We start from the raw sequence: 25,304 nt of genomic DNA, 5'->3' as shown, positions 1-25,304 counted from the left end.
TCCTTTCCAGGACTCCTCCTCCCCTCACTTTTCAGTGGTCGAATGGCTGTGGCTGACCTGAATTCTGTCCTCTGATAAGTTTTCCATTAAGTTTTAAACCAAGCTGCCAGGTGCCAACTTCAGCCTTCCCCTGGCTAAAAGCAGTAAAAATGGAAAATTAATTTCATGCTATCTCTTCCTGAAAGTGTCAGCCTTTTTTCAGACTCTGTCTGCTTTTGCTCATTTTCCAGTGTTTTCAGGTCTCCCTCGCTGCCCCAACAATTTTATCCAGAGGACATAGTTACATGCAGAAAGATCAGGTCCAGTGAAAGCCTACTTGGCCATATTGCAAGAAAAGTCATCGTGATCTTGTTTTTAAAAATTTACTTCAGAATCACTGTGTGTAGGTACACAGATTCACTTTTAATGATACCAAAGTAGGTATTATTCTGAAAACCTTGTTTTCTAACTTGTTTTTTTCTACTTTAAGCATTCATCATGTAATAAAAACTCTGCTATATTCAATAATATAGTTTTTATTAATAAATTATGAACATTTTCACATAACAGAAGAAACTTCAACTTTGACAGCAAATTGACAGTAACTAGAAAAATAATGCACATACCCAGAAGTGAAACTTATAAGCAGTGGCACAACGACCTTAGAGAAATATGTGCATGTGTGTAAAAACAGGCAAGTACAAGGATGTTAACTTCAGCACTGTCTATAATAGTAAATAATGGAAAATAATCCAAATCTTAATTAAAAGGGAAATAACATAGTAATAAAATGGATTACTACACAGCTGTTAAATAGAATTATACATATCTCAACATGAAAAGAGTTACAAAAACCTAATGTTGAATGAAACAAGTTGCATAACAAAAATAATATTAGTAAAGCTTTAAAAGTACAAAACAATACCACACATGCACAAATTTAAAATGTAGTGGAAGGATGTTATCAGCTCCACTGACGGTAGTTACCCTCTGGGCAACGGGAAGGAGTGGGTCATGTGGTAATCAAAGGGTCCTTTAGTTTGGAAGCAAATATTATCACTAATTAACAATTAATAGAGTTAATTCTAAAATGTAGAAATACAAGTGTATGTCTTTTTGTACTTTTCTATATTTTTCCATTTCTTAAAAAAAAAAAAAAAGAAACACCAACCTATAACAATTCCAATGGCTATACAGTATTCGACTGCACAAATACAGTAAAAGATACTCAAACAATCTCTAATTGTTAAGATACTGAGATATCTGCCACTATCATAAACAGCCCTACAAAGAACATCTTTGTCGTTGTTTTTGCGCATAAATGCTTTTTTTTTTTTAAACTTAGAATACATACCTAGAAACACAACTGCTAGGTCGTTTCTAGTTCTTTGCTATATACTGTCATATATACCATAAAACAGCAAAAGAAAAATAAAATACCATTAATTTTTTCATTGTTTCTTTTGCCTATTTTCCCCAACAACTTTAGGCAGGACATAATTACAGAACTGGTTTTACTTTAGAAAGGAAGACTACTCAGATATACTACTTAGAACTAGACTCTGGTATATTTTGCTATAGTTTATATTTTAAAAGATTTATTCATGAAGACAATTTTAAAAGGTTTTCAATTCTGAAACCTTAAGGAAGACCTTTTAGCTTCTTGGTCTAATTATACTAGTCTTCGTTAATTATCATCTAAAAATATCTACTAATCACAGAATTTGGTCAGTGACAAATATCCTAAACTTCCATACCTTTTTACCTCTCACACTAGATTAAATAACTCAGTTGAGATTTACTGATAATTAGTACACAGTACTTTATTTACTACAGCACTACGAAGCAGGGCAAAATAACTACCACAATATTAACACAGGAAGATGCCAAACCAATCTGGCCAGTTGTCTAAGGTGACACTAAAGCAGGTATTTGCCAGAATTAGACTCTGGATTGCTGCCTAATTTCTACATGCCTCATCATTCAAAAGGATTACCTTTAAGAATTCTGACAACAACTCATGAAGAAAGCTAGACTATACCAGAGTCAGAGAATCATATTATTGAAATGATATTGATGATCACCTACCTCAACATCCTCACTTTACAACTGAGGTCCCAAAAGGTGATTAATGTAATTGTTTAAAGTCACACTTCTAGGCACTGTAAAGCAACAATAATTCAGTTCTCTTTTATCCAAGTTCAACAATCTTCAATTACCAGAGTATAACAGCTATCTGTAACTGCCATTTCAAATTTTTGAGTTTATAAAGAAGCCTCGATGTTTTCACTGATAATTATTAACAATTCATTCACTAACAAATAATTATCCAGTACCTACTATATGCCAGGTCCTGTACTTGGTGCTAAATGAATATTCACTATATACTAGGCCCTGCATTACCTGCATTTTCACATGTAACCCTCTCACTATTATTATAAAGTAAGCACCATTATTATCTCTATTTTAAGGATTAAAATTTAGTAAGATTAAATAATCTGCCCATGGTCTTCAGTAAGGAAATGTCTTTATAAAAAGTAAACAGTGCCTTTCTGCTGCAGGCACTAAGGTTAGCAGCCATGGCTCTGCAGCAGCCCATGGCTATGGGCTTCAAGGTGACCCAGAACGTGAGCAAGGAAGATGACCTACAGATGCCAGCAGGGCACCTTACCAAGCAAAGCAAGTTAGTGAGGGACAAGCTCTGAGAGGCGTGGGGCTTCACTCCTTACAAGGAGTGGCCCTGCAGGAGGAGCTGGGCAGTGTTCTGGATACTATGAGGAGAGGAAAGTGGCTGCTAAGGACTGAGCCTCCCTCCTTACTGTGCATAATAAAACCTTAACAGAAAAAAAAAAAAAGGTAAATGGTATAATCTCACTTATAAATTTATCCTAACAAAAATCTCATTTTTGTTTTAAATATTATAACTCTGCATATGATTTCATTTGAAAGAAGCGATCTATTGTTTAAAAAGTTTGGAAAATCACAGAGTCCTACATAGCACCTAACACTGACCATACAGTTAGTGCAGAACTTGGTATCAGATTAGAGGTTGGGGGTCACTTTTGGAGGGTTTTATATATCCTTTTTTTCATTACACTTTCTAAGACACCAGAACAGAGAGCATTTGAAATAATTTAACTGAAGGCCAACCGCTAGGAAAGTAATCACTCAAATAAATAGAAGACAAGGGGAAGGGCTTCTAGTACCATATATTGGGTTTTGGCCTAAAGCACGATAAACAAGGTCCAAAGTAGAAGAATGCATGAGTTCTCTAAGTATTACTCACAAAGTTGTATTACGATACTGGTTACCTACTTTCAGAGCATAAAATCTCTGTGGTGTAAGATCAAATTAATTAAAAGTTTCATTTACTATCTTCCCAGCAGGGATTCCTTTATCTTTGATTGCTAAATAGATTTTCCAAGGCCCATAGCAAAAATCCCAAGTGCCAAGCAGTGCTACTATTACGGAGATTTAAAAATAAGCTTTGTAAATAAGTAAGAGCCTAGCGATATTCTTAAAAGCAGCAATCTCCCCTAGGGCCAACGTATAAGGAAAGGAGAACCTTGAAAAAACTGGACCATAAAATTTTTTCTTTAGGAGAATATTAATTTTAACAAGTAGTCTACTGCTTTGGAAAATATTTGTATAAGAAAACCAAATCAAGCAACCATTTAAAAAAATCTACCTTTCCCCATTTTACTGTATATTTTTATTCTGGCTATAATTTTGGTGATATAAATCAGAGACTAAAAAAATAGCACTCTAAATAATCAATCATAGCAGAATTAACCACATGCAGTATTTCTAATGTAAACAGTTACCTGAGAATTCTGTCAGAAGTCTTGCTAGGACATCCTTGTTTACCAGTTCAGTCTTGCTAAGGCTGGAAGTGGTATCTACCCTAGTAGCTTCTTTGGTAATAGTGGGCTTCTTGGAAATCCCGAGATCAGATCCAGTCTTGACATCTTTGTGTTCTAGGACATCATAGGATCTCTGTGGCCAAGATTCTGGAGCAAATGTTAAAGTCTGCTTGAGTGTTTCTTCGGGATATTCTACTTTATCCTGTGCAGAAGCGGATTTCTCAACCTTCCTTTCACTCAATTCTCTCAGTGCTCTGATTGTGAGCTGTTCCTGCTCTAAGTCAAGAGATGCCACTGGGGTACCCTGGGTAGGGAAAACATCCAGAAGCTCACTCCTATCTGTTTCTTTGCTTTGTTCACTGTATTTGCCTTCTATGTTTTCAATTTCAGAACCACCTGACTCACTTTCATGTAAAACATCTACCGGAAGAGTTGTTTTAAAGTCCTTAGTTTTCTCTGATGTTGCTTCGAAGGTATTTCCTTCACCTTTACCTACTATTCCTTTCTCTCTGGTTTCTGTAAAGGCTGCTATCAGGTCCTCTGGGGAAGAATCATCTGTATCTTTAACACTTTTTTCATGCAATGACTCCAAATAGGCAGAGGTTGTCACATTTCGTGAGAATTCTGTCTTATCATTAAAAACCTTTGGAGATGCTTCTGAAGGAAGTTTGGGGTTCTCAGCTGCAACAAGCTTTTCAGGAGCAACTACACTCATACTATCTGACTGCTTCACATCTTCTGACGTGACGTTCATATTAGGTACTTGTGAACATGCTGCCTCACCAGCTGGACTCCTTCCAAGAACATCAGGCTGAACTTGTCGTGGCGCAGAGTCACTGATGGACCCGTCAAAGTTTCCAGATGTTTTGTCTTCCCTATTACAATTAAGAATCTCTTTGATTGCTCTTTCATCTGTTTTTACAACAGCACTTGGGATGGAAACAGGTTTTTCGGCCTGAATTTTGTTGCTCTCAAATGAAGTATCTGCTGTGATGTCCTCTGTCACCGTGTCATCAGACTCACCAGAACTACCAGCCTCTGTCACCTCTCCCAACACAGAGGTCTGCCAGTTCATTGCACCTTTCAGGTGGCCATCAGGTAAAACCACTTTCACTGTGGCCACTCCAGAACCAAGAGAGACACATTTCTCAAATGGAGATCCAGGTAACTCTGAAAGCGTGTCATCTCTTTTCTGCACATTGCCTCGCACACCTTTGATACTGATTTCCTGTGTAGAGTTGAGACGGTCTGGCATAGCATTTTCCTGTGGGAGAGATGTTTCTGCCCAATCACCTGTTGATTTAGGGATAGTAGTGCTCCCATTAATAGAACATACAGGAATTTTCTGATGAGTGTTACTTTTAAGACTTACAACGGGAATTTCTGAAATATATTCACCCATGTCAGGTCCTGCAGCTTTTGTGATGTAGTCAGATTTATCACTCTGCTGTTTTACTTGGGGAACCAAATCCCAAGTCAATATTTCATTAGTAAAGTTATGCATATCATTTACACATCTAGATACCTCCTCCAATGCTGCAGTTGTGTGTGAAAACTGCCTAGTGAGCAAGGCAGAAGCTGGGGAACGCCCTGTTTCTTTATTTCTCAGTGGAAATACTTTGTCATTAGACTCAGAAATGTCTGCAGGTGATTCTCTATCAGTGTGCACTGCCCAGCTACCAAAATCATTTATGTTTTCCTTATACGCGTCTTTAAATTCTCTGTCAAATGCTGCTTTGTCAATAATAACTTCAAATGGTGATTCAGGGGAATCCTTTTCCATAATACCACCTCCTGAAACTTCAGAGGGGGACAAGGAATACGTACAAATACCTTCTGCTTTATACTGCTTGGTGGATGGCTTCTGGGCTGTTAGCAAAGTGAATTTGTCATCTGCATCCAAGGCAGTTCTATCGTCCCTACTTGGTACCTCATTTGGGTTCTTGGACTCTTGATCTTTATTTATCTGCTGTTGCATTTGACCAACTTCCTTTGAGAGAAAAGCAGGATGATCTGGGACACTGTCTGGAATGGAAGGACGGTTACAGTGAACTCCTTCTGCAACAGAAACTGGGGAGTCTGCTATGTCTTTACTGGTCTCCTGAGGCTTTTCCATCTTTTTCACATCTAGAAGAGCCAAGGAGTCTTTTCTTTCTTTGGCTAAAATAGGCTGGCTGCCTAACACTTTGCTTGTTTCTCCATGTAGTATTGTAAGGTCAGTATTATATATTTCAGAAGATGAACAAAAGAAGGAAGTCATAATTTCTGAAGGTGGCTCATCAGAGCAAAGAGAGCTCAATCCCTCTATGGTCAGAATTTCAAAGAAAAAACAATTGTTTACCAGGTACAATTACACATTAGCTGGTCAGGCCAAGCAGCATGCTTTTTATTTTTAAATTCGTATATATACACACAGGATGTATATATACACACACATAAATATATAACAAAACAATGATCAACAGTTATCCTATAAGACATGCATAAAATTGTCAGCAGTGAAACAGAAAAGGCTTATCATGCCACAAATTGCAAAAGACAAAAAATTTTCAAGACAAAATACTTTTCAATTTACTTTTTCCCTTTAATGGTAAAGCATGAAGAAGGGTATAATAAGATGGATAATCTGGGGAAGTGTTTTTCCTTTGGTATTTGGTATAGCTATTCAACAGAAACAATGTAATCCATATAAAACAAACAACTTGATATTATGAAGTACTGATATGCTCTCATCTGTAGGGGGAACAATTCAGGACACACACCTTCTATAAAACCACTGTTAGAGTATGACAGTCTGAAAAGGAAAAAAAGAAGTGACCAGAGTTCCCCCCCACCCCCAGAGATATAGCAGACCCCTCCTAAGCCTAAAAATCAGACTAGAAGTAGTCTATTCCATCCACAGGGAAGATGGGCCCCAGGTACAGATGGCCTCAATGTCTTAAACTAAAGGGCACTGAAAAGGTTGGTCTGTTCCAAAATCTCTTGCACCACCTTGCCAATTCCAACAAAACTGAACTGTGTAAATTGGTTTCCTTTATGAAGAAGAGTAAACTTCAGAAATCCTTTTAAAGCAGAAAATATCTCCCTAAAAGCAATACAATAATTAAGTCTTAACAGTTTTTAATATCACAGTAGCCACTGATTCACCACACTGTTTTCCAACTAACCAATCTAGAAAGTTTTTACTGGGGAAAAGCTCAAAACAACTGTCCCAAGGGCAGGCACTATCTTTCTTACACACTGTTGTATCTCTGGAGTTGCAACAAAGTAGGTCTTAAATAAATAGTTCCAAATGAATGAATCAAAGATTCAGCTTGGTCAGATGAGACCTAAGTAGGCTCAGGACAGCAATGCCTTCCTTGAGTGTGAATGAGTAATTGGGAAGATGTGAAAGAGAAAAAGCTTTGGGATTACTTTTACTCAGCTTATGTTCTTTTTCAGTGAGAAGCGGAATAATAACCAGACAAAAGTAAAATTATGATTTATTCAAAACCATTTTATAAAGATGAAAAGAAATAATATCTTATTGCAAGAAATAAAATTCCACTATTATAAAAATGTTTCCAAATGCCAGATAAAGTTCCCCTATTCTAACACATCACTGAAATCTGATGTAATAGGATCTCTGACTTTTAGAACACTGTAACTGTAATCATCAGAGGCGGGGGGGGGGGGGGGGGGGGGAGGGGAGGGGGAGGGAAAGTCTTTGTAAATTGAGGAAAAATAAAGTTTGGTGGTACAAACTGTACCAGTGAGACAGAAGTAAGCTGTAATTCATATTTAGTTCTAATGCAGTAAACATGGCTTGCATCTATCACTGTATAATACGGCTACTCAGCAAGATTGGATTAAGGATAAATGAAGCTCACCACCATAGGTTAAAATGTTTTAAAAAACCTGAAATTTAAAGAACTGTGGCCTACATTTAAATCAGAAATATTCCACAGGGCTTCCCTGGTGGCACAGGGGTTAAGAACCCGCCTGCCAATGCAGGGGACACGGGTTCAAGCCCTGGTCCAGGAAGGTCCCACATGCTGCGGAGCAACTAAGCCCGTGTGCCACAACTACTGAGCCTGCGCTCTAGAGCCCGCGAGCCACAACTACTGAACCCATGTGCCACAACTACTGAAGCCCGTGCACCTAGAGCCCATGCTCCACAACAAGAAGAAGCGACCGCAATGAGAAGCCTGTGGACCACAACTAAGAGTAGCCCCCGCTCGCCGCAACTGGAGAAAGCCTGCGCACAGCAACAAAGACCCAACGCGGCCAAAATTTAAAAACAAACAAACAAACAGGAATGGAACCTTGAGGTGAGCAAAACTGACTCCACCTCAGAGGGAAGGCTCAGCTTATGTTTTATAGAGACTGAGATTTCAGAAGATTTAGACCTGTCATTTTAGAGAAACAAGTGGACAAAATGAATTAGTCATAATGCATTAGTAATTACTGAGTGCCATTATCACGTGCCTGACACTGTTTTAGAAACTAGATTAAAAGCAGTGAACAACACAGAAAAAAATCCTTGCCTTTGTGGAGCTTACAATACAGAGCGGGAGACAGAAAATAAGCAAAATCAATAAGTAAAATGATGATGATGTGGAGGTGGATTCGATGAAATGAAAAAGAAAGCAACCTACATTGAATGCTAGTGAAAGAATGCACACACAGTACTACAAACCAAAAAAGCAAGGCAGGGAGTTCCCTGGCGGTCCAGTGGTTAGGACTTGGTGCTTTCACTGCCGTGGGCCCTGGTCAGGCAACTAAGATCCCGCAAGCCACACAGTGCGGCCAAAAAAAAAAAGCATGGTAGAAATGTTTTGCTTTGTCAGGACACAAACTTTTCCGTTTTCTAAGCCTTGTTTCTTTTCTAACTTCCTTGAACTCTTTTTTTTTTTTTAAGGATTTTTTTGATGTGGACCATTTAAAAAATCTTTATTGAATTTGTTACAATATTGCTTCTGTTTTATGTTTTGGTTTTTTGGCTGAGAGGTATGTGGGATCTTAGCTCCCCGACAAGGGATTGAACCCGCAGCCCCTGCATTGAAAGGTGAAGTCTTAACCAATGGACCGCCAGGGAAGTCCCTCCTTGAACTCTTAACACTCCAAAAGTTTCGAGTTAGGTATATAATAATCTGAGGTAAAGCTAGAAGATTAGGTTAGAAATCGTATTCTCAGAATAACAAGTTCTGTACTGAATGCCATGACTGCTTGACAGACTTCAAACATTTTACTAAAGATCTGTCAATACGATGTAACTATTATATGTACAAAAGAACTATAATCATGTTCCCTCACAATTTTGTGACTTAATACTTGGAGTGGATAGTGTTTTCAGGGCACAGGTTTAGGGGGTAAACAGAGTATGATGTCGCATTCATTCCTCAGTGATTGTGAGATGCAGATATTAGCTCTCATGATTGTCAATCAAGGTTTCCCACATGTAGCAAAATAAGTTAGCATCTTCATCTTTGTTTTAATTTTAATAATTGTCTTGTTTAGAATTTCAGCAAATGGAAAGAAGTTTATTTGGCTAGTTGAAACCCTCACAAACTTGAACAGAGCTGACTTGTACAAAGACAATGGAAAAAACTGGTCTGGAAGTAAAGAACTTATAATGGCATGAAAACATTAAATAAAACAAAGACCAGAATCTAATAAGCCTTTAGAAACTAAGCTCCCATAAGTAAAGACTCTTCCTATTAGTCAGTATGACACTTTAATAGTCATTAGTGTTGTCAAAGTCAGTACCTGGCAAAACAGCAGAAAACTCCAGGGAGTTTGAAGGATGTTAGTTTTTAAAAATACTATACACTGCAAAACTGCCTGATGGAATAACTCTGGATTATCTTACATCTCAGAAAATGTCTACTACCTTTCCTTTTTCAAAACATCCCGTCCTTCACATGCACTACAAGATATTTTCAACATTACTCAAAACAAATGTCTGTCAAAAATCTCCTCATTATGAATATTTTCTACATTAGTTATTTGCTATAATGCAATTTAATGTGCACATTCATTTTCAAAAAGTCTAATTACTTAAAAATATAGCATTATTCTAATTATACAAGCAAGAGTTACACATCTAATAGATTTGTCAAAGAGGGAATCAATATATGGTAAGAGATGAAAAATGTCATAACCCCGCAACGATCATGAGAATGTTCCCAAATGTATTCAGTACTGAGCTCCTTGCTTACTCAATTTCTTCTTAAACTCTAAGTATTCAGAAGTCTCCATTTATGTATATTATCTTAAATAAGACTAGGAATTTAAGCTGGCAGTCATATTCTAAATTTCTAGACCACTCCCAAACCAAAAATTCCTATTAAAAGATGCAAAATCCGGTCTTCCCCGGTGGCGCAGTGGTTAAGAATCCGCCTGCCCACTATTTACAATAGCCAGGTCATGGAAGCAACCTAAATGCCCATCAACAGATGAATGGATAAAGAAGTTGTGGTACATATATACAATGGAATATTACTCAGCCATAAAAAGGAACGAAATTGTCATTTGTTGAGACGTGGATGGATCTAGAGACTGTCATACAGAGTGAAGTAAGTCAGAAAGAGAAAAACAAATATCGTATATTAACACATGTATGTGGAACCTAGAAAAATAGTACAGATGAGCCGGTTTGCAGGGCAGACGTTGAGACACAGATGTAGAGAACAGACATATGGACACCAAGGGGGGAAAACTGCGGTGGGGTGGGGATGGTGGTGTGCTGAATTGGGTGATTGGGATTGACATGTATACACTGATGTGTATAAAATTGATGACTAATAAGAACCTGCAGTATAAAAAAAAAACCAAACAAAGCAACTTAAAAAAAAAAAAAAAAAAAAGAATCCGCCTGCCAATGCAGGGGACACGGGTTCGAGCGCTGGTCCGGGAAGATCCCACATGCCGCGGAGCAACTAAGCCCGTGCGCCACAATTACTGAGCCTGTGCTCTAGAGCCTGTGAGCCACAACTACTGAGCCTGTGTGCCACAACTACTGAAGCCCGCACGCCTAGAGCCCACGCTCTGCAACAAGAGAAGCCACTGCAATGAGAAGCCCGCGCGCCACAACAAAGAGCACCCCCTGCCCCCCGCTCGCTGCAGCTAGAGAAAGCCCACGCGCAGCAACGAAGACGCGATGCAGCCAAAAAAAAAAAAACCAAACCAAAAAGATGCAAAATTCTTTCATCGCACTTACTAATCGTGTGGCCTTAATCTCAGTTCCTTAATCTTAAAGTTGCTTAATCTCATCTGAAAATTGAAAATTGGGATATACTAAAGCACCTAACTTGAGAACTGCTGTGAGGATTAAATGAGTTAATACATGTGAAGTGCTTAGAACAGGATCTGGCACTTAATAAATCTTCAAAAAATGTCCCCAAACACCATATTCTCCAAAAAGTATCTCCTAACATAGAGACTCCAGACCATATGCCTTTTTGTTTGGGGAGAGAAAAAAGGCATAGTGCCAAATCACAACCACCTTCACGTGGTATAAAATAAAGAAAATCCTCATTTAGAGTTTTAGACACTTTCCCTCCAACCAGCCATAAATAAAAGGAAGTAATTTAAAGAGCTTTTATCTACTTCAAAATTTGGGGTGATGCAACTTCTGAATCATCTAGTACAAACCAAATGCCTATGACATTCCAAGAATTGTGCAAAGTACTATGTGGATAAAGACATTTAGTACAACCCAACATATAAAAAATTCTAAGTCAATGCTGAAAGATAAAAGAACTTTTCCTTAACAAAATGTTTCAGCAAATGATCTTTACTATCATCAAAGTATATTTTAGTTCAACGTACAACTAGCTGAACAATTTAACAACCTCGTATAAAAATAGCCCTTGGCACCATCTTTTATAGTCCTTTTCAAACTTTAGAACAACTACTAGTACTTCATGGGCTCTATCTCTCTGACTGAGTAGGATGGAGCTCAGGAATCTGCATTACAAGTTTGCCAGTAATGAACCCTGTTTGGGAACCACAGCTTTACAGCGTTTTATTAGTTTTCGAGGGGTAGAAAAGCCAAGCTGTACTTCAGAACTTTAGCCCTGTAAAAATTCCACGGGCGTAGAGATTGGCACTCTTCACTCTCACTCACCACAGATTCTCTTTGTCCAGGAGCACAACTTACAGGTTAGTAGGGCATGGGGCAGGGGTGATCCTTTTGTGCCTGCTTTAAATACTTCCATATACTAATTTTAAAGTACAGTAACTTGAGGGAATTCCCTGGCGGTCCAGTGGTTAAGACTCGGCACTTTCACTGCCGTGGGCCTGGGTGCCATCCCTGGTCGGGGAACTAAAATCCCACAAGCGTGGCAAAAAACAAACAAAACAAAACAAACAAAAAACACCCTTCTCTTTACTTTGTTTCTTATTCCCCAAACTGTCTTTTAGAAAAAGGTTTAGTACTTTTTTATTCAAGTGTTTTATAACTTAATAATGAAAACACAATGTGATCTAGAAACAAGTAAGCAATAATGAATGTTATATGAGACTTCTTCCTTAAAAGAGTGAATAACTTAGAATTATGCTATACTGGAGTTACCATTTGGTTACTACCCCCCCTCAGGAAATTCATTTCTTTTAACTCAAAGGATACCTGTAACAAGGAAAAAGCATACACATCAGTGAAGAAAGGGTGCCAGCCTATAGTAAACCACTAAGTTACTTTTTCACATACATACTATGCATATTCATACAAGGGAGGCTTGAAATATTCAGGTATAGGTTTTTCTACACTTGAATTTTCTCATGTTCACAAAACAAGAGGGAAAGACAAATTATCGTGCAAAACAGTATCAGCAACTTTCAGCCAAAGCATCAAAATAGGAAGTTAGCCAGCAGACACTTTGCAGCCAAGCTAGATCCTAAACAAAAAGTCTCTTTTGTACAAAGAAAAATGTTTTGCTTTTGTTTAAAAAAAGGCTGTAACTGGCATATTTTTTCTCCTCAACGCTTGCCCCAAAGTTCAGTGCTTAACTTCCTATTCCAGATGCCAACTGCATTACTCAAACTGAACGCAAATATTCATTACTGCAAATGTACTTCCAATTCTACATGGTGGGTAGATCCTCTCTTTCTAATCTTATTTTCACCCACTTTTCTTCCAATGTTTTCTAAAGAAAACTGTAGTATTTTCCAGCCTCCACTTTTTATCAAAGATTTCAAAAGTAGAAACCAAATTTCAGTTTGATTTTGTGTCTGATGGAGTACATCCCCCAGATGATACTAAATTACATCATTAATAGCAATAATATGGTTAAAATAGTAATTTCTGCCTCTTCTGCTCTCATGATTTTAACATTAACCTCAAAATGACATCTCTAAAAATACCTGTAAACCCTAAAATACAACTAATATATCATCTTTACTGTAGGTAGTGGTTATGCGCATGGACGGTGGAGTCCTAGGTGTGTCACTTACTGCGTGACCTTGAGCAAGTTATTTCACCATTTTAAACCCCAGTTTCCTCAATTAGTAAAAGAGGCAGTACCTTTCTTCCATAAAATTGGCTGTGAGGATTAAATGAGATGATTCACATAAAGTACTGAGCACAGTAAAAGCTCGGGGAAAAAAAAATTGGCCACATACCACATCTATACCTCTGTTAATATCCTTATTTAACAGTACAGGAAAACATCATTAAAATTTACTCCCCTATTTTGAGATGCTTGGGGATTAAGCTGAAATTAAACTCTGCTTGATGAGAAAAAAGGACTCAATAAGCAAAAGACTGCAAAGCACCTACTCAGGAGTACAACTTATTTAAGAAGGAACTGATTATTCCATTGATATGCTCATCACAAATCTATTCGTTAGTTTTCAAAAAGCTTAATTTACTAGCTTAAGTAGCTGTATACTTCAAGGTAGTACAATTTAATAAAGATTACATAATTTCCTTTTGAAAGATTTAACTGCCCTTTCTTCTCAGTCCAAATTAATGACAACTTTGGGAATTCCCTGGCAGTCCAGTGGTTAGGACTAAGCACTTTCACTGCGGTGGGCCTGGGTTCGATCCCTGGTTGGGGAATTTAAGATTCCACAAGCCGCAAGGTGTGGCCAAAAAAAAAGACAACTTTTAGTACATGCATCTCCTTAAAGCCCAATAATGATAAGTATATATTTCAGGATTAAAAATGTCATTCTTAAATATGAAAATGTCCTATTTAATTACTGCTACATATTGCTTGATATGGTTTAGATATATAAAAGTAAGGCACAATCCTCCAAGGCTAAATGACTAAGGGATATGGAAGCCAGAGACAGATTACTTGGGTTAGTGCCAATGATGGACTCAAGGTACCTGCTGGTGACAGTCACTCTGAAAGGCCTGCGGTTGGGTGGAACTGGTCCTAGCTATTCTCTCCAGGGGTTTTAATCCAGTTAACCAAGTATACCAACAACTTCCTTTCCCTTAAGTTTTATTAAGGCAGACTAGAAGCTACCAGACTTGGCTACCTTAGAACACACCTAATCACTTGCCAAGGAGTGCCCTCAAAAAACTGAACAGGCTGATCTCTAGACCTGCCCATGAAGTAGAGCACCAACTGGGTTGCTTTTCCATTATGTTTTTTTGCAGGAGAAAATGTTGGTAATAGAGGCTACACTGGAACACCTTCAGGGATATGACATTTTTAAATGCTTCTTTACCATGCAATACCCTTTTAACAATAACACTATCCTGAATCTGCGCTGGTCAAAATAACTATAAGAAAAAGGAAGAATGACAAATCTATTTTAACAAACTCTCATACTCACTGAAACTGAAGACTACTTAAACATTTTTAATTACAAAAATCCTCTTTATTTACCTCCATTTTACCTGAGTGTATATGTAATTTCTCCTAACAGGGATTAAAGTAATTTTTTAAACTATGACACTTATCTTTCTCAACATTCTATACATTAGGTATGTTGTGCTTAGGTTGTACTGTTACACTATTTAGGATATTAATTATTCCCTTTCTGTATGAAAAAAGTGACTATGAAGAATGTATTTTAGAAGATCTGAAATACAACAGAGAAAATACAGTTATTTGTTCTATTTACACTATGATATTTTTACTGATTTATCTTCCAGAGTAGAATAAATGTAATACCTATTTGCCTAAATTATTGAATTTCTCATGAGGAAAAAAAAGAACCCTTAGAAATATAAATCTGGTTGGGTTCCAGATGTCAAGGATCAATTTGTATGTTTGAGTTACTTTCTAACATTCACAAAATATCTTTTAATGTAAACAATTTTTTTTAATTTCAAAGGTCATGATTTGACCCAGAAGATATATATCCAAATTCACACAATGAAGCACATTATAAAAATGCTGGGGTCTCTGAATGTTATCAGTCTGAATTAAAAGCAACAAATTATCTTATCTATCATGTTTCCTAAGAAGCAGAAACTGAAAAACATTTACTATGTTCATTTTATCCCATTTATGGTTTTATTCCTATAAAGTCAAAGTCTTCCCAACAAACCAGCACCCAGACTTTGCATTCCAGCTAGGACAATAAACTCTTTGCACAAGGCTTCTTAGACCTATCTAGTGAGTTTAATTACCTTTTTTTCAGATAATGCTTTTCCGCTGACCTATACTTGAGGAGGAGCACAACAGCACAAATGAAACAGCACTTTATTATTAGCGCAAATCAAAGAAGCACACTCTCTCTTCCAGGCTCTTGGCAGTGCTTCCCCTACAAACATAGAGTTAACGACTCTGATTCCCTTCCTCACTGGTTGACAGATTAAAAACAAACAACCCCCCCAAAACACCACAACTTAATCTCTAGGAAAACAAGCCCTGCTTGCCAAAAATTCAACCAACTTGTTCAATGTTCCTAGGCAATTTGGAATTGGCCTACCTCTTGGGATGAATCTCAGATAGGTTCACACTAAAGTATTCTAGCTAGGACACTGTATTAGTTCAGTGGAAGCACACTTTAATAAAAGTTTTTCCAAATCTACTACCTATCCAAACCAGTTACATAACCGCAAATCTATGGGTCAAATGCATTCTGGAGGTGGTGTGTTTTCTGAGCCACAATTCTATCTACTCCAAGTTCTGTGGGCAAGTTTTTAATTTTTAAGAAATACTCAAAACTACACCTAAAGCTTACGCTATGTTAAAGGGTCCACCTAGCCTCATTCTATTTTATTAAGCTTTACGGGAAATCCATTAGAAACTGCTAAATAGAAAGCACTGGCTTGGATTTGGTTTTTATTTTAGGGGATTTGGGGGTAACAGAAAACCTGCGCCTCGTATCCCCAGTTACAGCCTCTTTCTCAACATTTTTCTTTTATTAATGCACACAAAAAATGACAGACTTGCCTTGTGAGGTCGAAAATAGAGATACAGGCTGAGAGGAAGAAACAAAGGAATCTGAAAGAAAATATACAGCGTGAGAATTTGACAACCTCACACAGGAATTTGAACTTTAACTTTCCTTTTTTTTTTTTTTTGGCCAAGCACCTTAATTTCACTGGGTTTAAGCAAGATGAGAAAATCCAAATCTATACTTCCAATTACTGTTTTCACTCACCTGGCAACAAAACCTTATTTCATTTTCAAGATGCATTTCTAAAAGGTAATCAATTCAATTTTTTGGTCAAATATTCTCACCTGCAAAGGAAGAAAAGAGGAACCCCTAGCATTTTTAAACAAGTATAACCTCAAGAAAGATAATGCTCGCCTGCAACTTCATGTGGGAAAGGAAAAACAGGGATCTGTGTACTGATTTTGCTTGTAACCATTTTCAACTTCATTTTGAGGAGTCAGTCACGAATATGAGTACTAAACATTATAGTTGGCAAACATGTAAAATTGACCCTGAATACTTTTAATGATTAAATACTTTTAATCACAATTAATCCACTGGGAAAATAGGACCAACATGGGAAATCTTCCATATCTTAAATTACACTTCTCTAAATTTGGCAACATATATCAAAATTTTAAATGCATAAACTTTCTCTGACACCTCCTGCACATATTCTTTAACTTGGCAGATATATTTGCATACATGTACAAAGACACGTATATAAGGATATTCATAAGAGCACTGGTTATAAATCTAGGAATAATCTAAACGGCCATCAATAGACGTCTACTTATATAGTTACATCCAAATAATGGAATACTTGCTGCTATGAAAAAGAATGAGGTACAGCTATATATGTTGATATATTAAATTAAAAACCAAAGTACTGGGGATTTCCCTGGTGGCTCAGTGGTTGAGAATCTGCCTGCCAATGCAGGGGACACGGGTTCGAGCCCTGTTCTGGGAGGATCCCGCATGCTGCGGAGCAACTGGGCCCGTGAGCCACAACTACTGAGCCTGCGTGTCTGGAGTTTGCATTCCGCAACAAGAGAGGCCACGATAGTGAGAGGCCCGCGCACCGCGATGAGGAGTGGCCCACGCTCGCCGCAACTAGAGAAAGCCCTCGCACAGAAACGAAGACCCAACACAGCCAAAAATAAATAAATTAATTAAAAACAAAAAAAACCCAAAGTACTTTAGTGCATACCATGTGCCTCCATTTGTTAACTGGCAACAAAAGGGACTTTGAGGTCTGGGGCAGGAGGGAGATTTGCTTTTCACTACAACCTTTGGCCTTAAAAGAAAAATAATCAAACAGAATATAAATTGCCATTGGTAAAAATGGGAAAAAAATTAAAACAGCACGTGAAAAACAAAACCCTCCAAAAGTGCCCCTAAATATACTGATCTTCACTTAACGTCTTTTTTCTTGCAATTATAAAAATGTTTTCACAAATATTAGAAATACACTTAAAATGAGGAGATTGCTTTAAAGGACTGGGCCATCACTATATCTGTAAGTACTAATCTAAATACAACACAGGGAATATAGCCTATATTTTATAGTAACTATAAATGGAGTATAACCTGTAAAAATTGTGAACCACTGCACTGTGCATCTGTAATGTACATAATATTGAACATCAACTATACTTCAGTTAAAAAAAGCAAACTATTTAGTCAACAGACATGGAACATGTTAACACCAAGGCAGAATTTAGTGGACAAGAGGCAGTAACTCAGTAACTCAAGACCAGAATTTTAAAATTCACTACTTTTTAATTATCCTAAAATGAAGCATCACATTTACTCCTACAAATGAAAAACAGTTCGCCTTTCCTTGTTAAAGCAAGCATTTCTATCTATTTCTTTAATGTTTCCAGATGGGTTCATCTCTTTTCTTTTAAATTTATTTATTTATTTATGGCTGCATTGGGTCTTCGTTGCTGTGCGCGGGCTTTCTCTAGTTGCGGTGAGAGAGGGCTACTCCTTGTCGTGGTGCGCGGGCTTCTCACTGCAGTGGCTTCTCTTGTTGAAGAGCACGGGCTCTAGGCACTCGGGCTTCAGTAGTTGTGGCACACGGGCTCTAGAGCGCAGGCTCCGTAGTTGTGGCGCACGGGGCTTAGTTGCTCCGCGGCATGTGGGATCTTCCTGGACCAGGGCTCAAACCTGTCTCCCCTGCATTGGCAGGCGGATTCTTAACCACTGCGCCACCAGGGAAGCCCCCCAGATGGGTTCACTTCTGTATGCAATTATCTGCAACATTAAATCTCTGCCAACTGAACAAATCTGAAAATCCAAATGCTAATAAATAAGCCTGATGACAAAAAAGATCCTATGAACTTTTCATCTCCACCCGACACCCCTCCTAATGGAAAATTTCGACATACAAAGTTTTATGCAATAGCATCTATTTTGATACAGAACACAGATAACCAGTAGTAGTTTGCAACAATATTGCATGAGGTCTTCTAACTTACACAACCATGTTGTATTCATATGCCATATTTATGCTACAGGCAACCGAACCCAAAAAAGGCAACCTTAATGCTCAAATACTATTAATTAAATCAAACGTTATCTTCAAGTAGGTAGGTCTAGGCACTGTATTAGCACAGAGATGATGGTTGTGCACAAGCAACTGAAAAAGACAAACCAGTAAAACTGTATGCATTATGGGAATGCAGCAGAGGCAGAAGAGATGTTCATCACGTGAACAAGACAGGGGAAGGCATTCTGGAGAGAACGAACAACTGATCAGATTCCAAATGGCTTTAAATGTCATGTAATGAAATTTAGATTATATTATGTATAATGAGGCATCACTGAAGGTAAGGGATTCACAATATCACATGTATTTTAAAGAGAACTCTGGCAGCAGGGTAGAGTATGGACTTAAATGAAAAGCTACTACATAATCTTGGCAAGACATGAGGGCTTAACTAAGGCAGTGAGGATGGGAATAAGGGGATAGATACGACAGGACAGAATGGCCTGGACTTGGTCATTGGATGTTGGAGACTGGAGAAGCAAAAATCAAAGGACTGAAGGACTACATGAAATGCCACTTGGTTGGGGAATGAAACAGAGAAGAAATTCTTTATATTAATTTCCACTAAAAAATAAGTTGTCTAAGGCAGATCAAAGAGGAAACTGTTCACCGATATAAATAGGCTCAGGGTTATAGATAAAGCAGCAAAAATCTCCACTCTGATGGAACTTATATTCTACCATGGCAGACAGACAATATACAAAATAAATAAGTCAAATACCGTAAGATAGATTATGACAAGTGGTAAGAGAAATAAAGCAGGAAAGGCCTATAAGGTGTGTTTTCTCTTGTGCAAGTTAGATCAGGTGGCCAGGAAAAGACCTAAAGGAGGTGAGAGAGTGAAGAGCTGCGAGAATGTATGAGGGAAGAGCATTCTAGGTACAGTGAACAGCAAGTAAGACTGCGGTAGAGAGGTATTCCTGGTGTGAAGAACAGCAAGATCAGTGTGGCTAAAGCTGGGTGAGCAAGGGGGAGGCTGGGACCAGATATTGTAAGGCTTCATAAGCCTTCTAAGGACTTCAGCATTTAATCTGAGTGGGATCAGAAGCTACTGGAGCATTTGCCAATGAGTGAAATAATCTGACTTATATTTTTCGCAGGCTTACACCGGCTGCTGTGCAGAGAAAAGACTGAAGAGAGCCAAGGGAGAAAGTCTGGAGACCACTTAGGAGACAACTGCCTCTACTGCTCTCCTGATCCAGGAGAGCTATGATAACAGCCTGGACCAGGGTGGTAGCACTGGAACTTGAGAAAACTAGTAGTCACTGAATATATTCTGAAGGCAGAATCAATAGGATTTGCTGATTGTTCTATGAAGGAAAGAGAGGAATCAAGGGCATTTAAAATGAGGAAGAGGGCTTCCCTGGTGGCACAGTGGTTAAGAATCTGCCTGCCAATGCAGGGGACACGGGTTCGAGCCCTGGTCCGGGAAGATCCCACATGCCGCGGAGCAACTAAGTCCGTGCGCCACAACTACTGAGCCTGCGCGCCACAACTATTGAGCCCGTGTGCCACAACTACTGAAGCCCATGCGCCTAGAGCCTGTGCTCCACAATGAGAGAACCCACTGCAATGAGAAGCCCGCACACTGCAACGAAGAGTAGCCCCTGCTCGCCACGACTAGAGAAAGCCCGCACACAGCTACAAAGAACCAACGCAGCCAAAAATTAATTAATTAATTAATTAATTTAAAAAAATAAAATAAAATAAAATGAGGAAGAGAAGTAACCACTGGATTTAACAATGTGGAAAATAACTGGTGAACTTGACAAGAGATGTCTCTGTAGAACTTTGGAGCAAAAAGGCACCCGGCTTAGGAACCATGGGACCAGAAGTGACAGTTTCTAAGTTAACTGGACTCAGTTAACCAGTAACTGAATTCAAGAGGGTGACTGAACCGTTTTTATCGCATGTTGTTTCAAATTTCAAAGAGAGGCAGTGTACATATTTGAAAGAACTGAGTTGGTCCTCAATCCCTGTTTTATCCTATCTTCAACTTCACAGACACAAACCTTTGGGCATATCACTTAATTTCTCTGATTCCTCATCTGTAAAGTGAGATTTATTTCACTACCCACCTCACAGATAAAAAATACAAGTCTTTCTCCTATTGAATACAGCCTCTTAGAGATATGTTGTACGCACAGCACCTAACAAAGAGCTTTAATGTATGCTCAAACATTTGTTGAATTAAGTTAATGTATGGGCACAAATTAAACCATAAAGCAATACACAAAGGTAAGATATAAAAAATCAAATATTTCCACCTTTATGTAAAAAGAAGACAATGCTCACTGCTGAAATGCCTTCAGGTGGCTCTGTATTAATTTTGCTAAATATGTTTTTCAGAATACCCTTCAATATACCCTCAAGGGCAAACTGCCAGTGAGGAACAAGTCAAACAGCTCCTTTTGCCACTCCCCCACCCGCCTCCCCAACTAGGTTATGATGATGTGCTTACAGGCAAAACTAAACCAGTAGATTGGAAAAAACAGATACGAATATTTCTTTTAAATTTAAAGAGACCATCACAAGAGGAGGCTAACTGGTAACAATTACCACCCCCCCCCCCCACCAAAACGTAAAACAGAAATGCAAATCCTATACAGTATTTAAAGGGATTCTCTCTGGGAATTCCCTGGCGGTCCAGTGGTTAGGACTCGGCGCTTTCACTGCCGTGGCCTGGGTTCAGTCCCTTATCAGGGAACTAAGATCCCACAAGCCGTGCAGTGCAGCCTCCCCCGCCGCCCCCCCCCAAAAAAGAAATAAAGGGATTCTCTCTGAAATTGCAGTATTACAGAGTAACGTGTCATACTCTAATAACAGATGTTACTAGTCAGATATGCAGTAAAAGACTTCAGTGATGTAATCACAAGCAATACTGATTACAGCTAAACTTATGTAGCATACGTACTTTTTCAAAACACCTATAACATACCCAATGATCCAAATTAATTCTAGAATAGCTGTTATGAATAAACAATAAAAGCTATCAGTCTCCTGCACAACTCCTGAATGTCTTAAATGATATGAACATAATATCGACTTGGTAGATTTTATTTTAAAAGTTTTACTATGAAATTTATATATTTTTCACAAGTCTGTACAGTTTAGGAGGCAGTTATAAATTCATCATTAACAATAAAGTTGAACACAAACTATAAGCTAGGTACACGCAACAAACATGCATAGCTAACCATTTATTTGGAGCTTTTGTAATTCTGCTCAGAATTACAAAAATGGTAAATTCTAGGTTTATGGCTAGTCTAAAGAGAAGTGCCCTCCTAAAGAACAAACAACCTCTTGGCTCACACAAAACTGGAAACCTTAACTTTCCCCTGGCCCTTCAATGGCACGTCACCAATTCCTTCACTGCCAAGCTTTGTTTACAAACGCTTGTAACCTGCACAGGATTAAACAGGTGCCTCCTATATCAGGACCAGTATATAATTTCCTCACCACAGAATACAATAAAAACAATAATATTAGTTTTATTTTGTTTTCAGACCATCACTAAAATAATAAAAATAAAAACACTGATGCTCTTACCAGCTACTACATAAACAATTCCCAAGAGATTTCAATTTAAGGAAGGTGTAAGTGTTAAATATATGTAGACTGGTTTGTTTGATCATAGTCGTTAAACTATTTGTGAATTGACTCTAAAAGAAAACAGCATTAAAAGAAATCTTCTATTCCTGGGGAATAAAAACCACCTTAGTCAGCAGGCATTTGTGAACCATACTGACATGACCATTCTTGCTGTCTCCTGTACTCTTGCTTCCACTGATAGGAGTTTCATAATGTATCATAACTATACTTATGGTCAGAATGCTGCAGAAAGTATTTAAGCATACTGATGCCAAGCGATCTATGAAACATCCTGGCTCCCTCCCAACGTCTTTAACACATCAGGTGAGTGAAAGGAGTCGCAGCTCTTATTAATATGAGGGGTCAAAAGCTGAAACAACTGACTCGCTTTTAGAAAGCAGAAAAAGATATAAGAGCATCCTTTACTGGGAGGAAGATTAAATGATTTCTCACTTGTAATTCAACTGTTTTTTGTATCTATGTGTTTCAAACCTGCAAATAGATGTATCAAGTACTAGGTATCATTATTCAATCAAAGTTAGGATCTAAGGGCAGCAAAGCAAATTTGTCTAGGTCACACTCCTGAGGTTTAGGATGTGCACAAGGTCATACAATTAACGAGAGAGACAGAATTGAAATCTAGGTGTCTCTGGGGCTCAAGTCTGTGTGTTTATCACGATGTTATACTGTCACTGCTAATCTGACATGAATACAATACAGATGTCAGTGTTGAACAGGTGGTCAGAGTTCTTTTTTACTTAAGAGTTAAGACTGAAAATACAAGTTACATAATCATATGATTGATTGACGTGTTAGAACAAAGCGTAAAAATGATGCCTTAAAAAGTACACAGAACAACTCAGTTTCATGAGTGAAAAAGAAGTATTTAAAGCATTAAAATAGTTTTTAGTTGTCCAAGCTGTTTTTGCTTTAAGCTAACTTCCACAAACAGACACAAGAAATGTAGCTTTATTTTGACACCATGATTTTCAGAGCAGTAATAAAGAACAGTCTCTAGCAAGTTATAGAATTTCAAAGGCTATAGACAACAAGCTATTAAAGCACTTTTAAACTTCAGACAATAGACAGGTATCTATACTTGATGTCTAATAAGGCAACCCTCATCCTGAAAAGAGCACTAATTATTTACGTATTTTCTACCTCAACCTCAAATTTATGCCTTTGAAATCCTCGCTTTACTTCAAAGGCAGAAATCTGGGAAGCCAATCCTGGCCCCGACCTTCTCCAAGAGTACATCATTGCCAACTGCACTAACACCCGATGCACTGGAAGAGAGAGTGCTACTGCTAATCACCTTTAGGTAGGAACTAAATCTCTAAAATTTGGACAGGTCAGTCAAGACACAATTGTCTCCTGCAGGCACCAAGTGACCACTTCCTCTTCTTTTTTTATTTTTTAAAGTCTCTAAAACCAAGAGGAGCTTGGTGAATGAAAGTGAAGCTAAAGGCTGACATCAACACTTACAGATTTTTAAAACAAGGTATATTTTTCAAGAATCCATTTTAAATGAGTCGAATTTTGGAATAACAGACTTCATCTCAATTTTCATGGTGCAAAAGCTTGAGACATTTCCTCTGAGAGATGGAGAAAGCATTCTGCAAGGAGGAAGAGCTTCTGCAATGAAATGATGACTATACACTGCAGTATCTTAAGCTAAACTTTTCCAGTAGTGACCTGACAAATGAGGATCTTGCACTGAACCCACTAAAACTGTATTAATGATTTTCACATAATATTAATACATATTTGCAGTGGGTAAGACTTTAAGGTGGAAAGAGTATCTAATTTATTTTTCAACTGTATCAAAAATTTAAAACCAAGAAAAATCAAAAGGTATGCACAAAAGGGCCAACGACCAAAGAGCAACCAATGACACATGATTAGAGCCAAAACACCAAGTTGCTAAATATATAAGGAAGCTGCTGTTCATCTGGACCTTTGCCCAGAACACAAAAATTTGGAGGAGAAACAGTGGTAGTTTAAAGGGGACAAGGGTTCTAAATTTGCTGCCTCATTCCTTTATCTGGACAGCTAATCTTGGCCTTGCAGAAGCTTCCTCTGATACTGTTTCGACTGAAATGGCCATAACCACACTGGAAAATCCAAATGAGTACCAAAGCTCTTACGTGGAAATCCACTGTTCGAAAAACACGTAGAGAATATATTTAAAGCTAAGATCAATTTTGTTCTTTAGAACAATCAACCCAAGATTCTGGCAAAGGAGACGATGAAGCATTTTAAAACGTCTCAAAATCCTTTAAGGTAACTAAATAAACAGCAAAATTATCTGTACTCTGCCAAGCTTATGGCCCTTCTTTTGACAAAAAGCTTTTTTTTGTCTTCTTCTTGGAAGACTGAGTTCCTTTAAGAACCACCACCTGCTCGTGGTGCTTTTTTTTTTCCCCCCCTCAAGAAGGCATCTGCACTGCAGATCTCTGCACGAGGGGAGCTTGCCAGCCAGCTCCCACCACCAGGCAGACGCGTTATACAATGGAAACTGAAAGCGGCCTGCAGCTTCCCTCCTAGTCTTTCACAGAGATGGGAGGAGAAGGGGGTTCAACGAGCCCCTGCTTTGTCTGATTTTTCTCCCCCTCCCCCTTGTCTGCGGGAAACACCCCCTTTTGTTATACTTCGATCAATAATAGCCGACAAAAAGCATGAAATTAAAATATGTTGATGGCTTGGCATGACTCTACCTATTATCTTCTAGAATATAAGCAGCTACCCTCGTGTCCCCACCCCCACGCCGCGCCAGTGAAGAGCAGGCTGTGTTGCAGATGCAGCCACGGATCCATCTTGGACCATCAGCAGCTCCCTCCCAAATCTTCCCTGAGCTATTCTCATCACGCCTCAGAAAAACCGGGCATTCGGTGTCTGACCACAAAAAATTAAAGGCAGATGAAAACAGCATAGAAAACGGCCTCAGTGTTTCCATTAAACTTCCTCATCTTTCCCACGGGCAACCAAAA

At 38.3% G+C, this 25,304-nt stretch overlaps 1 protein-coding gene across 7 annotated transcripts in view; it reads right to left on the bottom strand.

Annotated features, from left to right (window-relative positions):
• The window catches only part of RTN3 (reticulon 3), a 54,541-nt gene that overhangs the window by 28,392 nt on the left and 845 nt on the right, over positions 1–25,304 (bottom strand). Inside the window, exons 2-4 of one of the 7 annotated variants that reach the window (XM_082477156.1) lie at positions 16,184–16,234; positions 5,676–6,146; positions 3,804–5,135 (exon numbers count right to left, since the gene is read on the bottom strand). The exons of 2 other annotated variants lie outside the window; for them this stretch is intronic. In XM_082477156.1, coding sequence (XP_082333282.1) covers positions 3,804–5,135; positions 5,676–6,146; positions 16,184–16,234 — 1,854 coding nt within the window. Of the gene's footprint in view, positions 1–3,803; positions 6,147–16,179; positions 16,235–25,304 lie in introns of all 7 variants that reach the window. 4 more of the 7 variants (XM_082477154.1, XM_082477155.1, XM_082477157.1 and 1 more) reach the window with 4 other exon arrangements.

This window comes from Balaenoptera physalus (assembly GCF_965194825.1).
Source record: "Balaenoptera physalus genome assembly, chromosome: 10".
NCBI classification, from domain to species: domain Eukaryota; kingdom Metazoa; phylum Chordata; class Mammalia; order Artiodactyla; family Balaenopteridae; genus Balaenoptera; species Balaenoptera physalus.
Note: the sequence above shows the minus strand (reverse complement) of the source record. Positions and strands in the feature narration are given on the sequence as shown.